The 20,028-nt window shown below is 48.4% G+C and overlaps 1 protein-coding gene across 3 annotated transcripts in view; it reads right to left on the bottom strand.

Moving 5' to 3' along the window:
• LOC138491537 (aquaporin-12-like) overlaps positions 1 to 20,028 on the bottom strand; it is a 294,433-nt gene that overhangs the window by 89,948 nt on the left and 184,457 nt on the right. For 2 of the 3 annotated variants that reach the window (XR_011276032.1, XR_011276030.1), the window contains one exon: positions 3,951 to 4,068. Coding sequence is in view for 1 of the 3 variants with exons in the window: in XM_069618089.1 (XP_069474190.1) it covers positions 3,952 to 4,068; positions 14,252 to 14,858 (724 nt within the window). In the remaining 2 variants the exon portion in view is untranslated. Of the gene's footprint in view, positions 1 to 3,950; positions 4,069 to 14,251; positions 14,859 to 20,028 lie in introns of those variants that run through there. The other variant, XM_069618089.1, reaches the window with a different exon arrangement.

The following is a 20,028-nucleotide window of genomic DNA, read 5'->3' as shown; positions in this document are numbered from 1 at the left end:
GCTGGATGAGATGAGTCTTGTGTCGACATAGCTCTTGTCATGTCAACCAGGACTGCAGAGGGCAGAGGAAGTGATGTAAAGGCAGGTGGTAAAGAACCTAAACGGGCCTCTGCTGATGTATGACTAATAGGGGGCACCCCAGCCGAGGCTAATGATGGTAAATATAAAGGTGGTGGAACCTTAGCTTGTCCTGAAGGGATGATTGCTTTCTCTTTTAGGACAGTAGATTTGCCCAAGACTTCAAAGAAAGAGTTCAAAGTCTTTTTAGTTTGTTGAAGGTTTGCCATATTCTTTGTTTTTTTTAAAGCCAAAGGTTTTTGTGATGCAACTTTTGGATTACGAACTTTCAGAGCATCTAGATGGCTGAGACCTTGTCCACTTTTTCGTGCACAAGACAGTTCTGGTGGTGGGCATGGCACTTAAGACTCAAGTGTTTGAAATGATTGACCTGTGGATGCGAGCCCTTTCAGAGAAGTTTCCATGTGGGGTAATTGATCAAACGGTCGAATGATGCCAGTGATCAGGGGTAGTGCACAGGCCTTCGAAGTGGATGCGTCAGCAAAACTATAAATTGGGCACTTGGGTGTTGCTGAATTCCATGCCAGCTCCCCCTCAAGTGGCTCGTTTGGCGTGCTAGACCCAGTGGGCGAAGAGACATTTTTGGAGAGACAGGAATTATAATGGGCCAACAACCATTTCATTAAGTCATCGAATTGCCTGGATTGATGTGACACTTTTGTGTCCAGCGACTCAAACAGTTTGCACAGTCTCCTGATGGTTATCAAAGCTGGTTGAGTCGTAGTAGTTTGTTGTAAAAATAGGTCTGTAGAGGCTTTTCTAGATGTTCTTGAAGTGGGTAAAGCAAATGAATGTAACATAGAATGTTTAGACTTTGATACAGATTTATCGGACATAGTACTTTTACTGCCTAAAGGGTCAACAATAGGGTAAACAGTAGTACTCCGTGGAATAGGGGACTCACTTTGACTGGCATGAATGGATAAGCCTGTTTGATCCTGCATTAATGAAGGAAAGGTAATCAGAGAAATTGCAATACGGGAAGAAGAGAGATGCGGACAATTACCAGTAGAGGCTAACATTGTGATGTCAGAAAGAGGTCGCGGGTTAGCTCTCACACTTGGAGTTTTCAGTGAAGTAGATATTTCCTGTATGTCAGAATGCTCCAGTTTTTTGATAATCCCTAAGTGGGAAGTTGACATTGAAGAAATAGAGACTATGGATTCATCTATGTTGTTGTCAAAAGTGAACTTAGATTTTGTGGATAACGCAGTGCCAGTTGGAATACAAGAGTAGGCAGAATAGAAATCTTGTGGTTGAATCCTGACCTCGTCTTGAGTGGCTTGTGTCAAAAGACTTGTAGATATGGCATATAAATTTGAAGTGTGTGGCGGCATGTTTGTCGTGAGCCGATAGACCATGTCGATAGTTGGACAAGTAATAGTCGCAAAGCGAAAAGCAACAAACTATATTTATGTACGTAGTAGCTGTCACTAAACTGACTTAAGTGGATGCGAGAATCACACTACTGATGTAAATAGTGAATGCTAATATACCCTTTCCCGGCCAAGGGGACAATATCCAGAAATAATATGGTTGGAATGAGCCAAATCTAATTCCGATTAAAAAAACCTTAGGTGGCAACAGAAGGTTGAAGTCTGGCTCGCACCCCGTGCACCTCGCACAGCGAACAGCAAACAGTACTCGAGGTACTCGCTCAGGTGCGCAGCGTGGGTGCGCAATGGTCGTTGTAAATAAGGAGGCGGGGAGGGGCGCGGCCAGTAGTGGGAAGGGCACACTGGAGTGTTGAGTGTAGTCCTGTAAAGTAATAAACACAAAAGAGGGGGTAAGAAGGACAGTTAGGCACAGTAGAGTATTTCATCCTGGTACGGCCCCTCCACGCTACGTGCAGGAGGCACAAAATGTCCTTTTGCAGCGTCCCTTTACTATACACCCATTCAGAGCACTATGTGCAGGAGGCACCAAATGAGTAAACACAATGCACCGCCCAACCCAGTCCAGGCACAACGTGCCACAACACTCACCTTTGTTGATTTCCTGAGTGTAAGGTCAGGCAGGCAAGGTGTTGCCGCAAGAGACGTCCTCCAGGCGATTTTCTGCAAACTTTTCAACACGAAGCAAGAATGAGCCGGGCAGCAGGTCCAGACAGCAAACAGTACTCGAGGTACTCGCTCAGGTGCGCTCAGAAAACAGATTCTACCTAACTGTACCTAAAGGCTAAGCACCCACAGGAAGTCCTGGTTGCTCACCTTCACTCGTGCACTGCAACCATTCAATCGTGGATGACAAGTGCCCATTTAAAATGTAACCCCACCAAGACCAAAATGTATACTCCTAGGCAACTCCTTTAAGCAGGAACCCATTCAAAGGTGTCTGGATGAATTGCACTTGGATGGGTTCAACCACTCACCATAACCACTCAATCAATCTATCCTTCCAACAACACATTGCAAAATATTCTGAAACAGCTTGATATCAGATCTCTCTACTCCACAAGATCAAGCCCTTCCTCCCACCCCAGGACTACTGAATGGTGGTGCACCATTAATGATCTGCATATCGATGGGGGTAAATCCCTCTTCACAGGGCTCCCAGCTGCTCACCTGGCCCCTCTCAAATTGGCCCACCATGCTACGATTCACCTCATCACTGGCTCAAGGAAATGTGACCATATCACCCACTTTTTGTGCAAATTACACTGGCTCCTCATCTCAGCAAGGATCTGTTTCAAAACCACATGCCTCACTTAAAAGGCAACCAGCGCTTGTGCGTGGGCCGACCTAATCAAACTAAAAACATTCAGCAGCGCACGGTCATCTAGACTGGAAACTCGACTGGCTTGCAAGGAGAAAACTTGTAAGCAGACCTTCTCAAGATAAGCTCTGGTATTTTGGAACTCCCTTCCAGGAACAAACCAGACTGCTCCAAGACTCCTTCATTTTAGGAAAAAACTGAAGGCCAGGCTCCGCCAACAACAACTTATTGTAACCTAGATTATGGCTATCTTGTGAACACCCCAAGCTGTGTATTGCACTGTGATCATTTTTTACAAACGTTTACTTGATAAATTCTCACTAACAATATTTTGTTTTGTGACCTGCACAGCGCTCCATTGCTCCTGTGTTAGGTACAAGCCATAAGAATATAAAATAATAATAATAATAATAATAATAATGTCACTCTTGATAAACTCAGGTAACTCTGTAAAGAGAGTTTTTGCAGCTTTGTGCTGAGATGTACATACAGCACAATCACCTAACGGAGTGTATACTGTTCACCTGATTTCATACCAGGCTTGTCTTTATGAAGTAAGGCAGATATTAAAGACATGACGTTCAGTGCGGTTCAGGTAGCCCATGTGAGATATGAGCTGTTCACCCAGGCATGGCTTTTCAGCTTAATCATTTTTCACCCTAGTGTGCTTTTAAATATTTATTTTACTTTGTTCAGAGTGTTTCATATAGCATCACAATTGTCATCTTTACTCCACAGCACTTATGTACATAGAGAATGTGAGAAACACACAGGTAGTGAGGGGGAAATGCAAGATGAGAAGAGTGACTACAGTAGATAAGATCACGGTGGAGGTAAGGCTCTGGACATGTGGGTTTGGTTTAAGATTATGGGAAATGGGATACAGGAAAGGGACGAGGTGGGAGCCTGAGTCAACCAGAGATTAGTAGGAAGTGGAGTGGAGCGGGGGTATGTGTGGATTTTTAATGGGAAGAGTGAAACTACAAGAAATAAATGGTAAAGGTACAGGAGCCAAAAGGACAACAGAACCTAAACACTGCACACTTGATCTGAAACAATGTGTGAACGCAGACACATTCAAACAGTCCTATTTGTCTTATCAGCATTCTGTTAGTGACAGACAGCTGTTCATTTAAGGTGGACCACCAACACACTCACCTACAATGGGACCCAAGCAGTACACCAATACGTTCTCTCGAAGTGTTGCCCCTGAGCAGTGAAACGTTAGCGCCCATGCCAGGGTCGGGTTAAAGAAAGCCGCTGTATATGGTCCAGCTGCAGAGAAAAAGGCACACAGACGGATTAGTAATCGGAGGACAAAATCTATGTGTAACAGGTTACGAATACTCTGCTGTTAGAAAACATTTAGAAACTCAAGGTAGCTCTAAATAAATGCATCTTCCAAAGGTGCAAGAACAATGTGCAGCGGTACGCGCAGTCAGTCCTGCTCAGATGTATGGTAACTATTCTACAATAGATTACACAGATTTCATAGTACTATTAGCACATTCCTAAAGGTCCCTGTTTCCTGCTTCATCGCAACCAACAATGATCATAAGGGAAAAAAGAACAAGGACAAAGAGTACTCAATGACAGGAAGAGGGAGAGACAACAAGAGAAACATGAGAACAACATGAGGAAAATAGAGGTTGGAGGATCTCCTGTTATCGTAATGTTAATCTTTAGCAAAGACCAATGGGTCTAGTTTGCATTCAACTCCATGTTGGATGATATTTTCCCATTTCTATCTAGACGGTCTTCTTTCATTGCTAATCTCCATTACAGGGTTGCTGGTCTCAGTAAATCAGAAAGCCAATTCCCCACACTCGGTCACCTTCTTGTCTCGGTCACCACAGTGGCAGCATAACAAACTTGACTCATCTCACTGCCCTAAGGATTCATCTCACTGACTCAGTTTCCGGTTCCCCAGAGGAGTATGTCGAACCCAGTGTGGCCATCTTGGCATCCATCTAAAATCCACTTCTAAATGCTGGCCGATTCTTGGTGACACCAATACCTTATGAATGCTGTTGTCTGCTGCATAAGCCTGATATTTTGAGTCCCTCACACTCATTCTGATATCATGCAGGATCATTACCCACTCTCTGTTGTATTGCATCCTCTAATTCTGCTTCCCACTTGGTTTTCCGCTGGAAGATGTCCTCCTCATGTTCAACCATTAATGTATACACCATGACAAACTTTAGTTCTCACAGACTGTAGCGGGAAGTACCTTTCTAGCATAATTAATCGGTGCAAGGTATATGTATGTCCTTATGCACCACTCTGTCAGATCCGGATAGCATTGGTTCTCAGTTGGGGAAATTGTATATGTCCTTTGTACCACTCCCCAGACCACTAAATTGGTTCCATCAAAAAGCTCCATAATCATTTCCGGTTGATGCAGCCTAATTTTTAGTTCATCTTGCACTTTGCAAGACAGGTTTTCCAAAGGTGGTGCGCTTTGATGAGAGTGAAGATCCTTTCTAAATATTTTTGTGAGGGTTCTCCATTTAGTGGCCACAAATCTGATGTGACCCATCCACGGTCACCACTCTTTACTGTCTCCTCGCTTTGTGAATTGTCAGTGCAGTTTCCAACTGTTCACTAAATTTGCCTCTAATTGCACCCAGGTAGGGGGCCAATTTCTCCCATTGGCTGGCCTGATGCAGGACTGTAACTTTGTTGCACAACCACATGTGGGGAAAGTTGATAGCACCTTCTCTAGGGGCCGCTGCACAATGCCGCTGCACAATCCTCAGACCTGCAATGGTTTCTTCCTTTCCACCGCAGCCGTTTCTGCTCTAAGTTCGCAATTTTCTATCAGTAGTATGTTAGGATGTGCGTAGGCCTAGTTTGCTATTCGAAGAATAACTGGGAAAGCACCATCAGTTCTTCCTGCCCCATTGAGTGAAGGACAATCTCGCCCATTTGTCTACCAGGAAATTCAGTTGCTTCAGCCAGGTACGTAATACTTAAGATTTCTCCTGGCTAAAATAGTTTGACAAGTGTCCAAAATGTTGATTATAACGGGGTCCACAAACAGTTTTTCTGGAATGTCAATAGTCCTCAAACAAACGTTTTCCCTGATGAAAACTAACACCCACAGTTCCAAACAAAATAAGAATTTCTCCATCCAGAATAAATTGACAGTCTTGTCTCGAAGTTCCTACAATTCACGGAGCTTGTTTTAAACTTCACACGGTTTTGAAGTATATATCCTGGGTTAGGTATAACTGTATCTTTCTGTCAACCAGGAGGTGGAACCAACTGGGCTTGTACTTCCCAGTCAGCACAGCCAATATCAAGAGAGCCTTATGATCTACCTGTCACATGGTCCTGTCCTCTCCCCCGTTGCAGAACCGTCTCTGCCACATCATCAGGTCTGCTCACCACATGCTCCTCAACTCTGCTCACCACCTGGTTCTCAAATCTGAATACTGCCTCCTCCTCATCTCTGCTCACCACCTTCTACCCAGCTCTGCTCACCTACTCAACTCTGCTTACCACCCCATTCTTTACTCTGCTCACCATCACCTCAGTTCTGCTCACCACTGCTTCCCCCTCAACTCTGCTTGGTATAATATCCCTATATATAATATCCTCATACATAAAGTTGCCTGGAAAAGCCATTGGGATATTATATATGGTGACATTATGTATGGAGATGGGTTGCAGGGAATGTCTCCTGCTCCCCCGGTAAAAAAATAAAATTCAGGTATTGCAGGGATGTCCCCGGCATTTTCAATGTAATAATGTCTCTGCAAAAAAGAGCAACTATTTTGTCAGGATACATTTTTGCAGGAACATTATTACATGAAACCCTCTGCTCACCACCTCCTCCTCTAAAACTCTGCTGACCACCTCCTCAACTTTGCCCACCAGCTTCTTCTCCATGTGTTCCTGATCCATCTCTTGCCACCAGCCTCCTCTTCTACATGCTCTCCATGATCTCCTCGCTATCATCGCAATTTCCTCGCAAACCTCTTGCCACGTCTTCGCACTCCAAACCCTGACATTGCTGCCTCTCTGAGGCATGATCCACTTCCCGTGGACCAGTCTTAGGCTAATGCTGTGCAGGTATAGGGCCTAATTAGTGGTGGTTGGACATTTGGTGGTTGACTTAGTGTAATGGGTTCATCTGATTGAGGTGGTTTTACTATTTGTATCTGGCTTGTTCACCATATTAGAAGAGAACCACCCGCTCGACAAACATCGGGTGCTGGATGCACAACTGTCCCTTCCATGACACCAGCAGCAACCCCGGTGAGCTCCCATTTCATACCGCAGTCCATGCAATTCTATTAAGTGTCAAGAAAACAAAAAGAAACTCAGTGCACCCTGGTTACAGGGTCTATGGTAAACCTATAAGCAGGGGCACAGTTTCTTATGCAATCATGCACTCTCTTTAAAGGGTCAGTAATAGGTCTATGTAAAGGCTCAGGACTCTTTATGGGCTGCACGTGACTGACCAATTCCGGGGAATAAGAAAGTGTGACCAGGCATCCTCCCCTGATTCCATCATTCACCAGCTTGTGGGGGCCTTTGGTCACCCACTAAACATCCCCAGAGTTAGGTTGGGGACTTCCTCACAAAGGTCAACCAAACAATTTGTGTGGGCCTTTGGTCAATTTGTATTGCTGCCTTGAGTTCATGGCTCTTTTCAAACATGCTCTGTAGGTCTAGGAACAGGCGGGTGTTGTGGATGTGTGCCCTAAATGAAACCCATTTGATATTGTTTAACCAGCACCTGTCACCACCTCTTGCAGTCTGTTTGCTAACACCTTTGTGTATATTTGGGCACCAACATTTGGGAGTGATATCGGCTATAGCAGGCGAAGTCTGTTTGAGACCTGATTTCTTTGTGAAACACTATAATGCATTCTATCCCTTCTTTCTGCATTTTCAGTTAAAACCTGCTCTAGTGAGACAACCACAAACTGACTGTTAAACTCACCATGAGGCCATCAAACCCTAGGCTCTTACAGTTATTCACCCAATGTAATGCTGTAGGGAGTTCAGTTCTTTTTTACAACTTTTTAATCTTACGTTCTTTATACAGTTTCAAAATACAAAGACCTACCATTAAATAAAGAAATGACAATCAAAGAATATCAGGTTGCTACGAGATATAACTGCAGAATAACCCCCTTCCCAGCATTATCTCCCCACAATTGACTTATTGACGCTAGTACCATCGCTCTTTACCGTCACTGTATTTATCATAGGGAAGTGTGCTTCAGTATAGTGGACCTGGTAGGTAGCGGCAGCTTATTTATATGGTAGTCTACCAATGGGGATGATATCCTGACATTTATACAATAGACTACAAATGGGGATCATACTCTTTGACATTTGGCAACACCATCTGTGTTTAATGCGGTTTTCCCAAACGTTGTACCGCCACAGCAACATCTGTGGACCTCCTGGGTCCTTTCCTCGTTGTGTAATGTCAGTCTTGCTGCAGTTAGCAGGTGTGTAATCAAAGTCTGTAAGGCTCCCGTCAATGGGTTTTCCACTCCCTTAGCAGTGAACCCCAAAATCAGTATCCTGGGATCTCATGGGAGGCTGGTGATTTATATTATCCTGGGTAGTAGTTCCTTCTAATAATGTTGCGAGTGGGGGCATGACCACCATAGATGTCCCAATGTACCCTGTTCAGCACAATTTCTCCAGCACAGGGGAGAATATGCTGGTTAGAAGAAATGAATCTGCAGCGATACCACCTGTAAATCATTTTGTAGGCGCAGTCCTTCAACAACGTGCATCTGGAGGTTTCATGTGCTCTTGCCCATATTCTTGACCAGGCTTCTATGTCTATTTCACTTCCCAGTCCTAGTTCCCATTTGTTCATTTGTGGAATCCTTTCATCCATCTGGTTTTCCTCTATGAAATGGTAAAGTGTCGCTATTGCATCCCCAACCTCCCCATCCATGCATTGTCTTTCTAATGGTGTTAGTTGCCTCGTTCCCGCTGCGTGCCTTTTTGGATGGGCTACCCAGTGTTTATTCTGTGTATGATTAAATCTCTCACTTTCTCCCACTGGTAATTTAAAGTTTACTTCCTCAAAATTAAGTTGCTTGTCCATTGTGAATAAATCTGCCAACTTCCGCAATACACCTACTTCTCAATATCTACAGATTTTTCTTTCCCACCCTGGTGAAAACTCTGGTTAACGTGTGATGAGAGAAAGTGGGCCAAATCCGGGTTCAACTTGCCATATTGGAATGCCCCTGTCCCATGAGTGGAGTGCCTTTCATGTTGCTAGTAGAAGAACTCCTCCTTGTGTCTATCTCTAGTAATCACGACTGGCAGGGAAATAAGAGGGATACAGGAATCTTGCTCTATCGTCATCCAGCTTTTCTCCCCCTTTGGTTTCATCCATTGGGCAGACAGATACCTTGCGAGTTGTGAGAACACATCCGGAAACCTCAACTGTTAGAAAAACCTTGGAATATTCATGGAATATTGGCCTCACCCTAGAACCACAGGTCAATGTAATTTTAAGAAAATGTTTCTACCACCTACGCGTAATAAGAGGCATCCATAACATCACAGGCAGGCAAGAACAATTGTGACATAAAAGCCGGCTCTAGGGATCAATTTTTCTGAATGCTAGAAAGCTTCTAACTCAGCAACAATAGCATAGCTGCTCCAATAAGCTGAATGTGCAACCCCAAACCGTGCCACAATCTCAATGCCCACGACTCTAAGCCCGAGACATAATAACACTTATGCTCCTACACTATGACTGGGCTTGCGCATTGTCCACAATTCAAACAATAAACTACGGCGGAAATACCCTACGCTATAAACAATTACCCGGGACCCGGAAAAAGGGCCCACAAGCACTTATAACCAGGACTCAGAAATTGATTTACTTTGCTCCATCTCAAGGGAATACACTCTGAATTAGGCAAGAAATCTGTCAAGGCAAGCTCCTGCAAGTGACATTGAGGTGCTGCCGCCTGTCATCAATACTCTATCCGCACACCAGATCAAAAAACTGTAACCCCAATGCATGCAGCAACGCCAGTCAGACACACGCCTAACATCACGGCTTAATCTGTTGCTAGACCTCGGATTCACCGAGTACCAGTCTTCTTACCTAGGATGTACTTGGTATGTCTGATAGAACAGAACTGAAGTAAATGCACACTGAGAAGGTATCATCTCAATAAGACCATACATAGCCGCTGACCCTGAACCTTGGGTCCACGAAACACCAGTCATCAAATCTAGTTAGTACTCGTAAGTCTGATAGAGCAGAACTGGCTGTAACTACACAAAGAGAAGGTATAATCCAATAAACAATGGCAGAATCAACGAGACACAGGGATGACCATAGACTTGCAATTCGCTTAACCCAATAAAGAATAAGAATAGGGCAACTCAACAACAATGACACTGCTAAGCAGGTAAAGACATTCACAAGCTTGGTTATCAAAACAAACTCCACACTAGACAGAGAATTTCTCTCAGAGAACCAATGCTCCGAACCTCTAGAATAGATACGGTCCATTCTGTAGGCACTGAAAGGTAATCAGGAAAAGGGGTCTCCTGCCAACACGCAAAGACACTCACACATACTGATATGCTCACTCTCTCCTCTACACCAACAAACAAAAGAATGCAGCTATACAGCTCAATCAATATCAGGCCTACCTGCACACATTCCTTCACAACACCATGAACACCTCAACAACATTTAGATTGTAGCTATACCCCACACAAAAAAAAATAAGCATAGCTGCACAAATAATCTCATACACAAGCTCCACCACTGCCAGAATGCAGACCAGAGGTCAATGGCCTTGCTGCACACATTCTACCTATCTCAGACAGCCACTGCACCATGCCTAGCATTAGAATGCAGCTACACACCACGTAAAACGCACTGGCTGCACACATATGGAGTTCACCCAAGCACTATTTACTACCCTACGCTCTCCACTGACCTGGAATACGATCCCTGAGGGTGTTCAACCCAGAGCGCTTGGAGATATAATAATAATTGTTCTTTTATAACGCGCTTAATACCAGCGTGTGGTTTCTACGTGTGGCAGCGGGATTTGAACCTGTGTTGTGCTGCGTTGTCTTGCTTCCAAGACAAACGTGTTGCCCCTGAGCTATCCTTCCTCCCCAAACAGGATATACCCTTATATATCAATGGTATATAAGGCGATATACAAAAGCACAATAACATCATCATGCCACTAAAAGAGACCATATACTAGCATTCTAGTAATGTGCCTATCCTTGTGTCACTGTGTACCTATTTTAACCTAGTTGTTTCTCCCATGGGGTTTTGGGTCCTTCCCTTGGTCACCACCTTCCCTTCCTGACGTATCCTTTTCCCACTCTGGCACACCCGGGGACATCTCAGAACCCAGGGAGAGTGGGGATTCTGAAGACAGATGAAGGGCAGTTTAAGGGCTTTAAGCAAAGGTACAAGTTAAGTAAAGTCTTTTATTGTGCCCCCTAGACCTGTCTTGTGTAATATATACCATCCCCCGGCAACATATGCTTTTGTGGCACAGATTAAGAAATCATAGACACTCAGACTCTTAACTTTGCACAAAGAACAACTGCACCACTGCAAAGGAGTGAAAAAGCAGCTTCATGGATACAGACCGTGAATAAACCTTAGAAACCAACAGCAAAGAAGTAAGAGAATCCCACTCGCTCTCAGCCGGTGTGTAAATAAAGTTCAAAGTAGGCTGAAGGCTACAATAATGTATCCAGTGTCCATGTTTCAGCCCATTTCATGGACACCATTGAGCATGCCGCAGGCTTTGCCTCAAAATATCACGGCACCAAGAACCAATTTGTTTTCTAAAGGAGCCCCCAAAACCACCATTACTGGACCCCCAGCTGTGGAATGGGCTACTTTGTTATATAGGATCCTGTAACAAACACCAACTCTACTGGAAACTGCTCCAGAGCTGGATCCTCTAGTCTCTTTGTGTCCCTCTCTGCCATTGCGGACCACCCTACAGGTACTTGCTACTAGTATGAAGGGGATGTGCATGGAAGTAATTCAACCAGGGCTCAAGTCGAGGGTACACGCGGGGGGACGGAGTCCCCCCACTTTATTCAGAGGGTGGACTCAATCTAACCCAGTTTAAAGAGAAACCTTGGATGTCCCCTTGGAATGTATTCATTAAAGCAGACCTCGGGGATAAAACTGCAGTCCTCGGGTCTGTAGGCCAAACACTTCACCACTGCACTGTCTCAAAAATAACAAACTAAAGGTGAAATGTCCCATTTCGGTACTGCAAGTCCCAGGGAAAAAATGTGCATTTGTTCTTGGAGTTTAAAACATGCATACATTTTAATGTTTTCAAAAACACTATAAGAAGAAAATATCCTTGGTTTTGTGCGTGTGTTGAGTTTATGAAAGGCAAATGCCATTTGTCCTGTTCAATTGAGGCGGTTATGCAAAGCCAATTTAATGAAATGTGCATATTTCACCTTGATATGCTAATTCCTGGTGACGTCACATCGAATTGCGTTTGCTGATGAGTCCCCCCACTTTAATTTTTAGGACTTCACCCCTCAACAAACTCTCATAAATAATGAAAACCAGCGAAAAAGAGCAGTAACAAATTGACTTTCCCTTAGGGGCTGAAAACTAGAGTTAGCGATGACTGCAACAAAATCATCCCAGCAACATTATCACGTCATATTCATTATTTGGTTTATAAGGCAAACACATCTGCATTTTTCTGGAAGCTCAGCTACGTGGCTGACAGGCGGATTGCACTGCGCGTGTAAAGCCGGAGACTGAGGTGCTTTTCTGACTATTGGGTGTACTGTACACTCAAAACAACCCAACTGTTGCCCCCTTACCTTAGCTAAGGACAGTGGCCGCCCACTTCACAAACCATAATACGTCCTGCAGAGAATAGGGAGACATCCCAGAGAGAAGTCTGACACCTAACAATTCAGCGATTGCAAAATATGTGAAACCGGGTGTCTGGAACAGGGTTGGGGATTAATAAATGGACGCCTACCTTGGCAACACTGAAGTTGCTCTACTGGTTACCAAATGCCAAACCAATGCCAAACGCGAGTGACTCTTGGAATGTGGGATAACGAGGGCCCCAGGGAAGGTTTTGAGCTGAGAGAGGTTTGCTCTCTACTTTTGGAAGTTAGGAGAAACATGGTTTTTCAGGGAGTAAAAAAGTTACTCTAATTGACAAATTAGGTATTATTAGGCAAGTAAACATGCATTGGAGCTTGAAAAAGGTAGGTGTTTCTGTTGCGACACTAAGTCTGCCGGTATCCCGCCGGGCAAACTGTACTACCATTTCCTCCACTTGGTCTGCCGGAATTACTGTAAAACGCCATGGGGGGCAGGGGGGGAATTTACCTGTATTACAGGCACCGGGCCGGTAATACCATCTGTTTTTTGCCTGTAGATCTTAGCTGGAGGTTAATCCTCCACACTCAATTGCCCGGTCCGGAAAAGTGGTGGCACACGTTGTTACTGGCACTTTATTTCCGGATTGTCCAATTTATAAATGAGGCGCAACTTTCTTCATGCCAATTACCGTAAATTAAAATATGCTTTCTTTATATTCTATAGAACTCATCAGATCAGAAAGGAAAATAGTAGGGCATCTCTGTGTGGCATTCACACCCTGACACCTAAAGGATGGTGAATGGGGCAGCCCCAAGCCCCACTCGGCCCCTCAACTAATCCCCGGCCGTCTCTCCTATTTCTGACGCTCTCTAATGTGCTGGTAACTACACAGGTACAATGTACCTACATACAGGTCCCTACATGTGTATCTTATTCATGGCTGCACCTTAGTCACAGTTCCCCTTCTATGTACCTTCAAGCTTCCCCTGCGCCACCTGGCCTATTCTCACGGGCAAATCCGCTGTACATTGTGAAGGCCCTTAGCCACCGTACGTCCTTTCTGTTTGTAATGTCATTTTTATTACTAAATAAGGACAAACAAATTGATAAAACGCTCCAATACAGCAGTGCAGGCGACAACAAGGCGCCGATACTTGGCTATTATTTCATCTGTTGTTGGGTTTTTGGTTGGGGTCATCTGCCTGATAGTGAGGAGTAAAACAAGAGAGATGCGCCATTTTTCTGGAAGGCTCTGGAAACACCGTGATACCTGCTTGAAAAATAAACCATATACGGCCTTTACAGACCTTTGCAAGCTTCTAAGAGTACATGTTGGATTTCTGGGTCCTCATCATAGATAGGCCGATGGGCAAGTGTTTTGAAACTCTCGAAATTCAACTTTTCTAGACATCTTACTGTCCAAAGCCTTTGTAAACCCCCATAACAATTCCTTTCATCTAATCAAAACTTTATTTTGGATTTTATGAACCATAAAAGTACAATAATAGAATGACAGGAAAAACGATAAAAATACACAATTTACAATGTATAAAAAAAGGCAAGGGAATGTACGATAAGCCCCATCCTTACCTGTATAGGCCAGTAGAGAGACCATCAGCGCCATAGCAGGTACCCGGAACATGGCGCGACTGTGCTGGAATCTAAGCAGGGTTGCATGAAAGAAAAACGCACACACGGCCTCCGCGAACATGCCCTGCGAGACTGGGGCCCGGAGGGGGGAGCTGCAGTCTCGAGCCATGAGATTCTGGAGCAGGTGGAAGTCAGTCAGCTCCCACGACCAGTATCTGTTGGTCAGCAACTTCGCAGCCTCCATGCCAGCATACTGGGCCACAAGCTTGCCCAGGGTGGAGAGGCAAGAGGCCTCCCGGGTCAGGAATTCTTGGAGGGACACACACGGGTTGCCAGAGGCCCCGTCAAAAGATGCTCCGTGAGCTAGAAACAGGAGAAAGAGGAGGGTCAGCACCACATCAGGGCCGAAGCCGCCACCCCAGGGGCCGATCTCCACCAGCATCCGGAGCTCCATGCAGCAGGCGGCCAGCTGCAGGGAGGCGGCCGCTTCCTTCAGCAGGCTCTGGTACAAACTGGACGGTAGAAACATTTTGGACAACCGACGGCACACCTCGCAGATGACCACAATGGATACAAAGAAAGCAATGGAGATGTTGAGACCCGCCATAGTGAGGTGGCTGTGGGTGGCACTCCACACTGGAAGAGGATAGAGGCACAGCTGCTCTCCCAAAAAAAGCTGTAAGTGAACGTGGCACTAAAGCACACCGACTTCTCAAGAGACCAAGGGCATGGCTGGGAACCCACAGCTGTGCCACTTGTGCAAAGCGCGGGCTGTGAATCATCCCACACCTTAAATGCTGCTTCTGGAAAAACCCCTCCCCCCACCACTTCTCACCCACAACACCTGTGCTTCTTTCTGGAGCCTCTGGTGGACTTTTGACAGTGGTGCTAAGGCCAAAGCCAACATGATCAGTGTTCTTGCATGGGAGCGCATTTGTCCAGTCTGCAAGGCCATTTTTTCTTACTGTGACGAGGCCTTTTTTTTAACTGACTTTAAGGAAGAGGCACAGGAGTATGTTCTTAAATGGGCATACTAGAATATATTGGCAGAGCCAGCATGTACATGTTTTCGTATAGTATAATTAATGGCATTGAGGGTAAAGCAAACATGACTATGTTCTTCAGTGGCAATACTGGCATATTTTGATGTGGCCAGCATGGACCTACATGGGCACAAGCATCATTAACATTTTATTTTACGCTGACAGAATACTGTTTTACAGTGGGCAAAGGCAACATGAAAATGCTCATGCGCACTAGTGTTGACTTGGTACCTAATGGATTTGTTCATCTTTTACCCTACAAAAATGATTATAAACTCTGTGTGTTTTTAGGCAATTTTTCACGACTGTGTGTTATAAAATGCACAACTTTAACACATTACTTCCCCCAGGCCTCCATTTGGATAGTTCAGGCTCTCTCGCTAAGCTTGGTCTTTCCAGCATATTGATAGGATATATTTACATCTATTCAATACATTCACCAGCCTCCACAATCTGCAAACATTGAAGGCGGTCCAACACCCAGTTTGTGTTTGCTCAAATTTCATACTGAAGGAGATTAAGCACACTTTCGCCAACATTAGTGCACACCAGGCTCGGAATGACCTATAGGGCAATTGTCATGACTTGGTTCCCTTTCCCCAAACTCCTCGTCACCTGTGTCTTCTAACGACTCCCCCAATCTCTATGCTTCCTTCTTTTTCCTGGGTTTCTTGGATTCTGTTATCTTCTTCCCCTTCTTTTGGTGTAAGTAAGGACGCGCTCCTTCGGTTGGCCACCTTGTTCTGAATTGTATACAGACCTCAGGGACCCCCGAGGAGCACGCCTCTTGGACAGGGAAAAAGCCAAAGGCTGAAAAAACCCTGCTAGGTGTTTCCTTGATCCTTTCAATTAGATGTGCGTTGGTCCGGATTAGAAAAGGGACGCTTACACTGTAAAACCGGGAAACAATTGAAAACTTCAGCAATATTGCTGCCAGCAATCCGTAATAGTCAGTATTAGTAAGGGGTTAAGTCCTGGATAGCAGGGAAGGTGACTGCAAGGAACAGGAAAGGATCCTTTGATCTTTGAAGACAGGATTTGGGAAGCAATTGAAATGGAAGTTACGATTCCGGGAACCGGAAGGATGTTGGAGGCGGTCCGGCGAAGGAACGGAGCAGGCAGAGCTAAGGCCCGCCCAAGAGCCAGGAAAAGCGGGTAAGAATTTAAATAGCAGAAAACACAAAGAAAGATTTAGGGGCCGATTCATGGAACAAACGTGCGCCGAAAATCTAGGCGCAAGCATGCGCAAGCATGCGCAAGCGGAAAAAAACAGGCGCACACGCACGCGTGCGATTCATGGAAGTCCCTGCGCGTGTTCACCGCGGGATGTGCGCCAAACCCGTGCATGGCGCACAAGTCATTGCAACATCGCGAAAGGCGTGCGCGACGGTGCGCGACGCGCACAGTGAAAGCGCACAACCTCAGCGCACACACCAGAAAGTGGGCGGGACATGGGGCGTAACGCGCGGAATGGGGAACAACACGCGAAAATAAGGGCGTAACTGGGGATGTACTGCACGGAAGCAGAGGGAACGCCCACACGCACTCGAACCACACGTATTCATGGAATGGAATAGGGCAAACCCACGCACAGCCAAAGCCACGCACAAGCTGAAACACGGCCGCCACACGAAGGCAGGCGGTAGAGTCCCAGCGCATCAAAAAAGTGGCGCCGCGGGAAGTTAAATACGCGATTGAGCGGGGTACGTGTATTCCGGGGTTGCGCGGGAAGTTACACACGCGATTGAGCGGGGTACGTGTATTTCGGGGTGCGCGGGAAGTTCCACACGCGATTTGGCCGGGTACGTGGATTTCAGGGGTGCGCGGGAAGTTCCACACGCGATTTTGCCGGGTACGTGGATTTCAGGGGTGCGCGGGAAGTTCCACACGCGATTGAGCGGGGTATGTGTATTGGGTGCGCGGGAAGTTACACACGCGATTGAGCGAGGTACGTGTATTTCGGGGTTGCGCGGGAAGGCAAATACGCGATTGAGCGAGATACGTGTATTTCGGGGTTGCGCGGGAAGTCAAATACGCGATTGAGCGAGGTACGTGTATTCCGGGGGTGCGCGGGAAGTTACACACGCGATTGATCGGGGTACGTGTATTTCGGGGGTGCGCGGGAAGTCAAATATGCGATTGAGCGAGGTACGTGTATTCCGGGGGTGCGCGGGAAGTTACACACGCGAATGAGCGGGGTACGTGTATTCCGGGGGTGCGCGGGAAGTACCACGCGCGATTAGTCAGGGTACGTGGATTTCGGGGGTGCGCGGGAAGTTCCACACGCGATTTGGCCGGGTACGTGGATTTCAGGGGTGCGCGGGAAGTACCACGCGCGATTAGTCAGGGTACGTGGATTTCAGGGGTGCGCGGGAAGTTCCACACGCGATTTGGCCGGGTACGTGGATTTCAGGGGTGCGCGGGAAGTTCCACACGCGATTGAGCGGGGTACGTGGATTTCGGGGGTGCGCGGGAAGTACCACGCGCGATTAGTCAGGGTACGTGGATTTCAGGGGTGCGCGGGAAGTTCCACACGCGATTTGGCCGGGTACGTGGATTTCAGGGGTGCGCGGGAAGTTCCACACGCGATTGAGCGTGGTACGTGGATTTCGGGGGTGCGCTGGAAGTCAAATATGCGATTGAGTGGGGTACGTGTATTCCGGGGGTGCGCGGGAAGTCACACACGCGATTGAGCGGGGTACGTGTATTTCAGGGGTGCGCGGGAAGTCAAATATGCGATTGAGCGAGGTAAGTGTATTCCGGGGGTGCGCGGGATGTTACACACGCGAATGAGCGGGGTAAGTGTATTTCGGGGGTGCGCGGGAAGTTACACACGCGATATTATCAGGGTATGTGTATTACAGGGGTGCACGGGGAGCAGCACACGTGAATTGCACGTGTGGGTCCTCCCAGGTGTACCCTCTACACCCTCCACGGCCCCTGCAGGTGGCTCACACCACAGGGGCCTACCCAGCACATGTCCTGCAGGCACCCGATCCACCATGGCCATGCCCACCAGCCAACCCACATATCAACTAGCACTACTGCCCACCAACGCATGTCCCCCTGCACCCCCAGCCACCAGGGGCAGCCTCCACCAGGCCCCCACCCATGTCTCCCAGCACCCCCACCCCCCAGCCACCAGGGGCAGCATCCACCAGGCCCCCACCCATGTCTCCCACCACCCCCACCCCCCAGCAGTGCAGGGGCAGCCTCCACCAGGCCCCCACCCATGTCTCCCACCACCCCCACCCCCCAGCAGTGCAGGGGCAGCCTCCACCAGGCCCCACCCATGTCACCCAGCACCCCCACCCCCCAGCCACCAGGGGCAGCATCCACCAGGCCCCCACCCATGTCTCCCACCACCGCCAACCCCCAGCCACCAGGGGCAGCCTCCACCAGGCCCCCACCCATGTCTCCCACCACCCCCACCCCCCAGCCACCAGGGGCAGCCTCCACCAGGCCCCCACCCATGTCTCCCACCACCCCCACCCCTCAGCAGTGCAGGGGCAGCCTCCACCAGGCCCCCACCCATGTCTCCCACCACCCCCACCCCCCAGCAGTGCAGGGCACCTGCCAGCAGGCCCCCACCCATGTCCAACTCATGTCTCCCACCACCCCCACCCCCCAGCACTGTGGGGCACCTGCCAGCAGGCCCCCACCCATGTCCAACTCATGTTCCACACCACCCCCACCCCCCAGCACTGTGGGGCACCTGCCAGCAGGCCCCCACCCATGTCCAACTCATGTTCCCCACCACCCCCACCTCCCCAGTCACCAGGGGCAGCCTCCACCAGGCCCCCACCCATGTCTCCCACCACCCCCACCCCCCAGCAGTGCAGGGGCAGCCTCCACAAGGCTCCCACCCATGTCTCCCACCACCCCCACCCCCCAGCAGTGCAGGGGCAGCCTCCACCAGGCCCCCACCCATGTCTCCCACCACCCCCACCCCCCCAGTCACCAGGGGCAGCCTCCACCAGGCCCCCACCCATGTCTCCCACCACCCCCACCCCCCAGCAGTGCAGGGGCAGCCTCCACCAGGCCCCCACCCATGTCTCCCACCACCCCCACCCCCCAGCAGTGCAGGGCACCTGCCAGCAGGCCCCCACCCATGTCCAACTCATGTCTACCACCACCCCCACCTCCCCAGTCACCAGGGGCAGCCTCCACCAGGCCCCCACCCATGTCTCCCACCACCCCCAACCCCCAGCAGTGCAGGGGCAGCCTCCACAAGGCTCCCACCCATGTCTCCCACCACCCCCACCCCCCAGCAGTGCAGGGGCAGCCTCCACCAGGCCCCCACCCATGTCTCCCACCACCCCCACCCCCCCAGTCACCAGGGGCAGCCTCCACCAGGCCCCCACCCATGTCTCCCACCACCCCCACCCCCCAGCAGTGCAGGGGCAGCCTCCACCAGGCCCCCACCCATGTCTCCCACCACCCCCACACCCCAGCAGAGCAGGGCACCTGCCAGCAGGCCCCCACCCATGTCCAACTCATGTCTCCCACCACCCCCACCCCCCAGCACTGTGGGGCACCTGCCAGCAGGCCCCCACCCATGTCCAACTCATGTTCCCCACCACCCCCACCCCCCAGCACTGTGGGGCACCTGCCAGCAGGCCCCCACCCATGTCCAACTATTGTTCCCCACCGCCCCCACCTCCCCAGTCGCCAGGGGCAGCCTCCACCAGGCCCCCACCCATGTCTCCCACCACCCCCACCCCCCAGCAGTGC

Source organism: Ambystoma mexicanum, chromosome 10 (assembly GCF_040938575.1).
Source record: "Ambystoma mexicanum isolate Mex_15411 chromosome 10, UKY_AmexF1_1, whole genome shotgun sequence".
NCBI classification, from domain to species: Eukaryota; Metazoa; Chordata; class Amphibia; order Caudata; family Ambystomatidae; genus Ambystoma; species Ambystoma mexicanum.
This window is presented reverse-complemented; position numbering and strand designations above follow the sequence as displayed.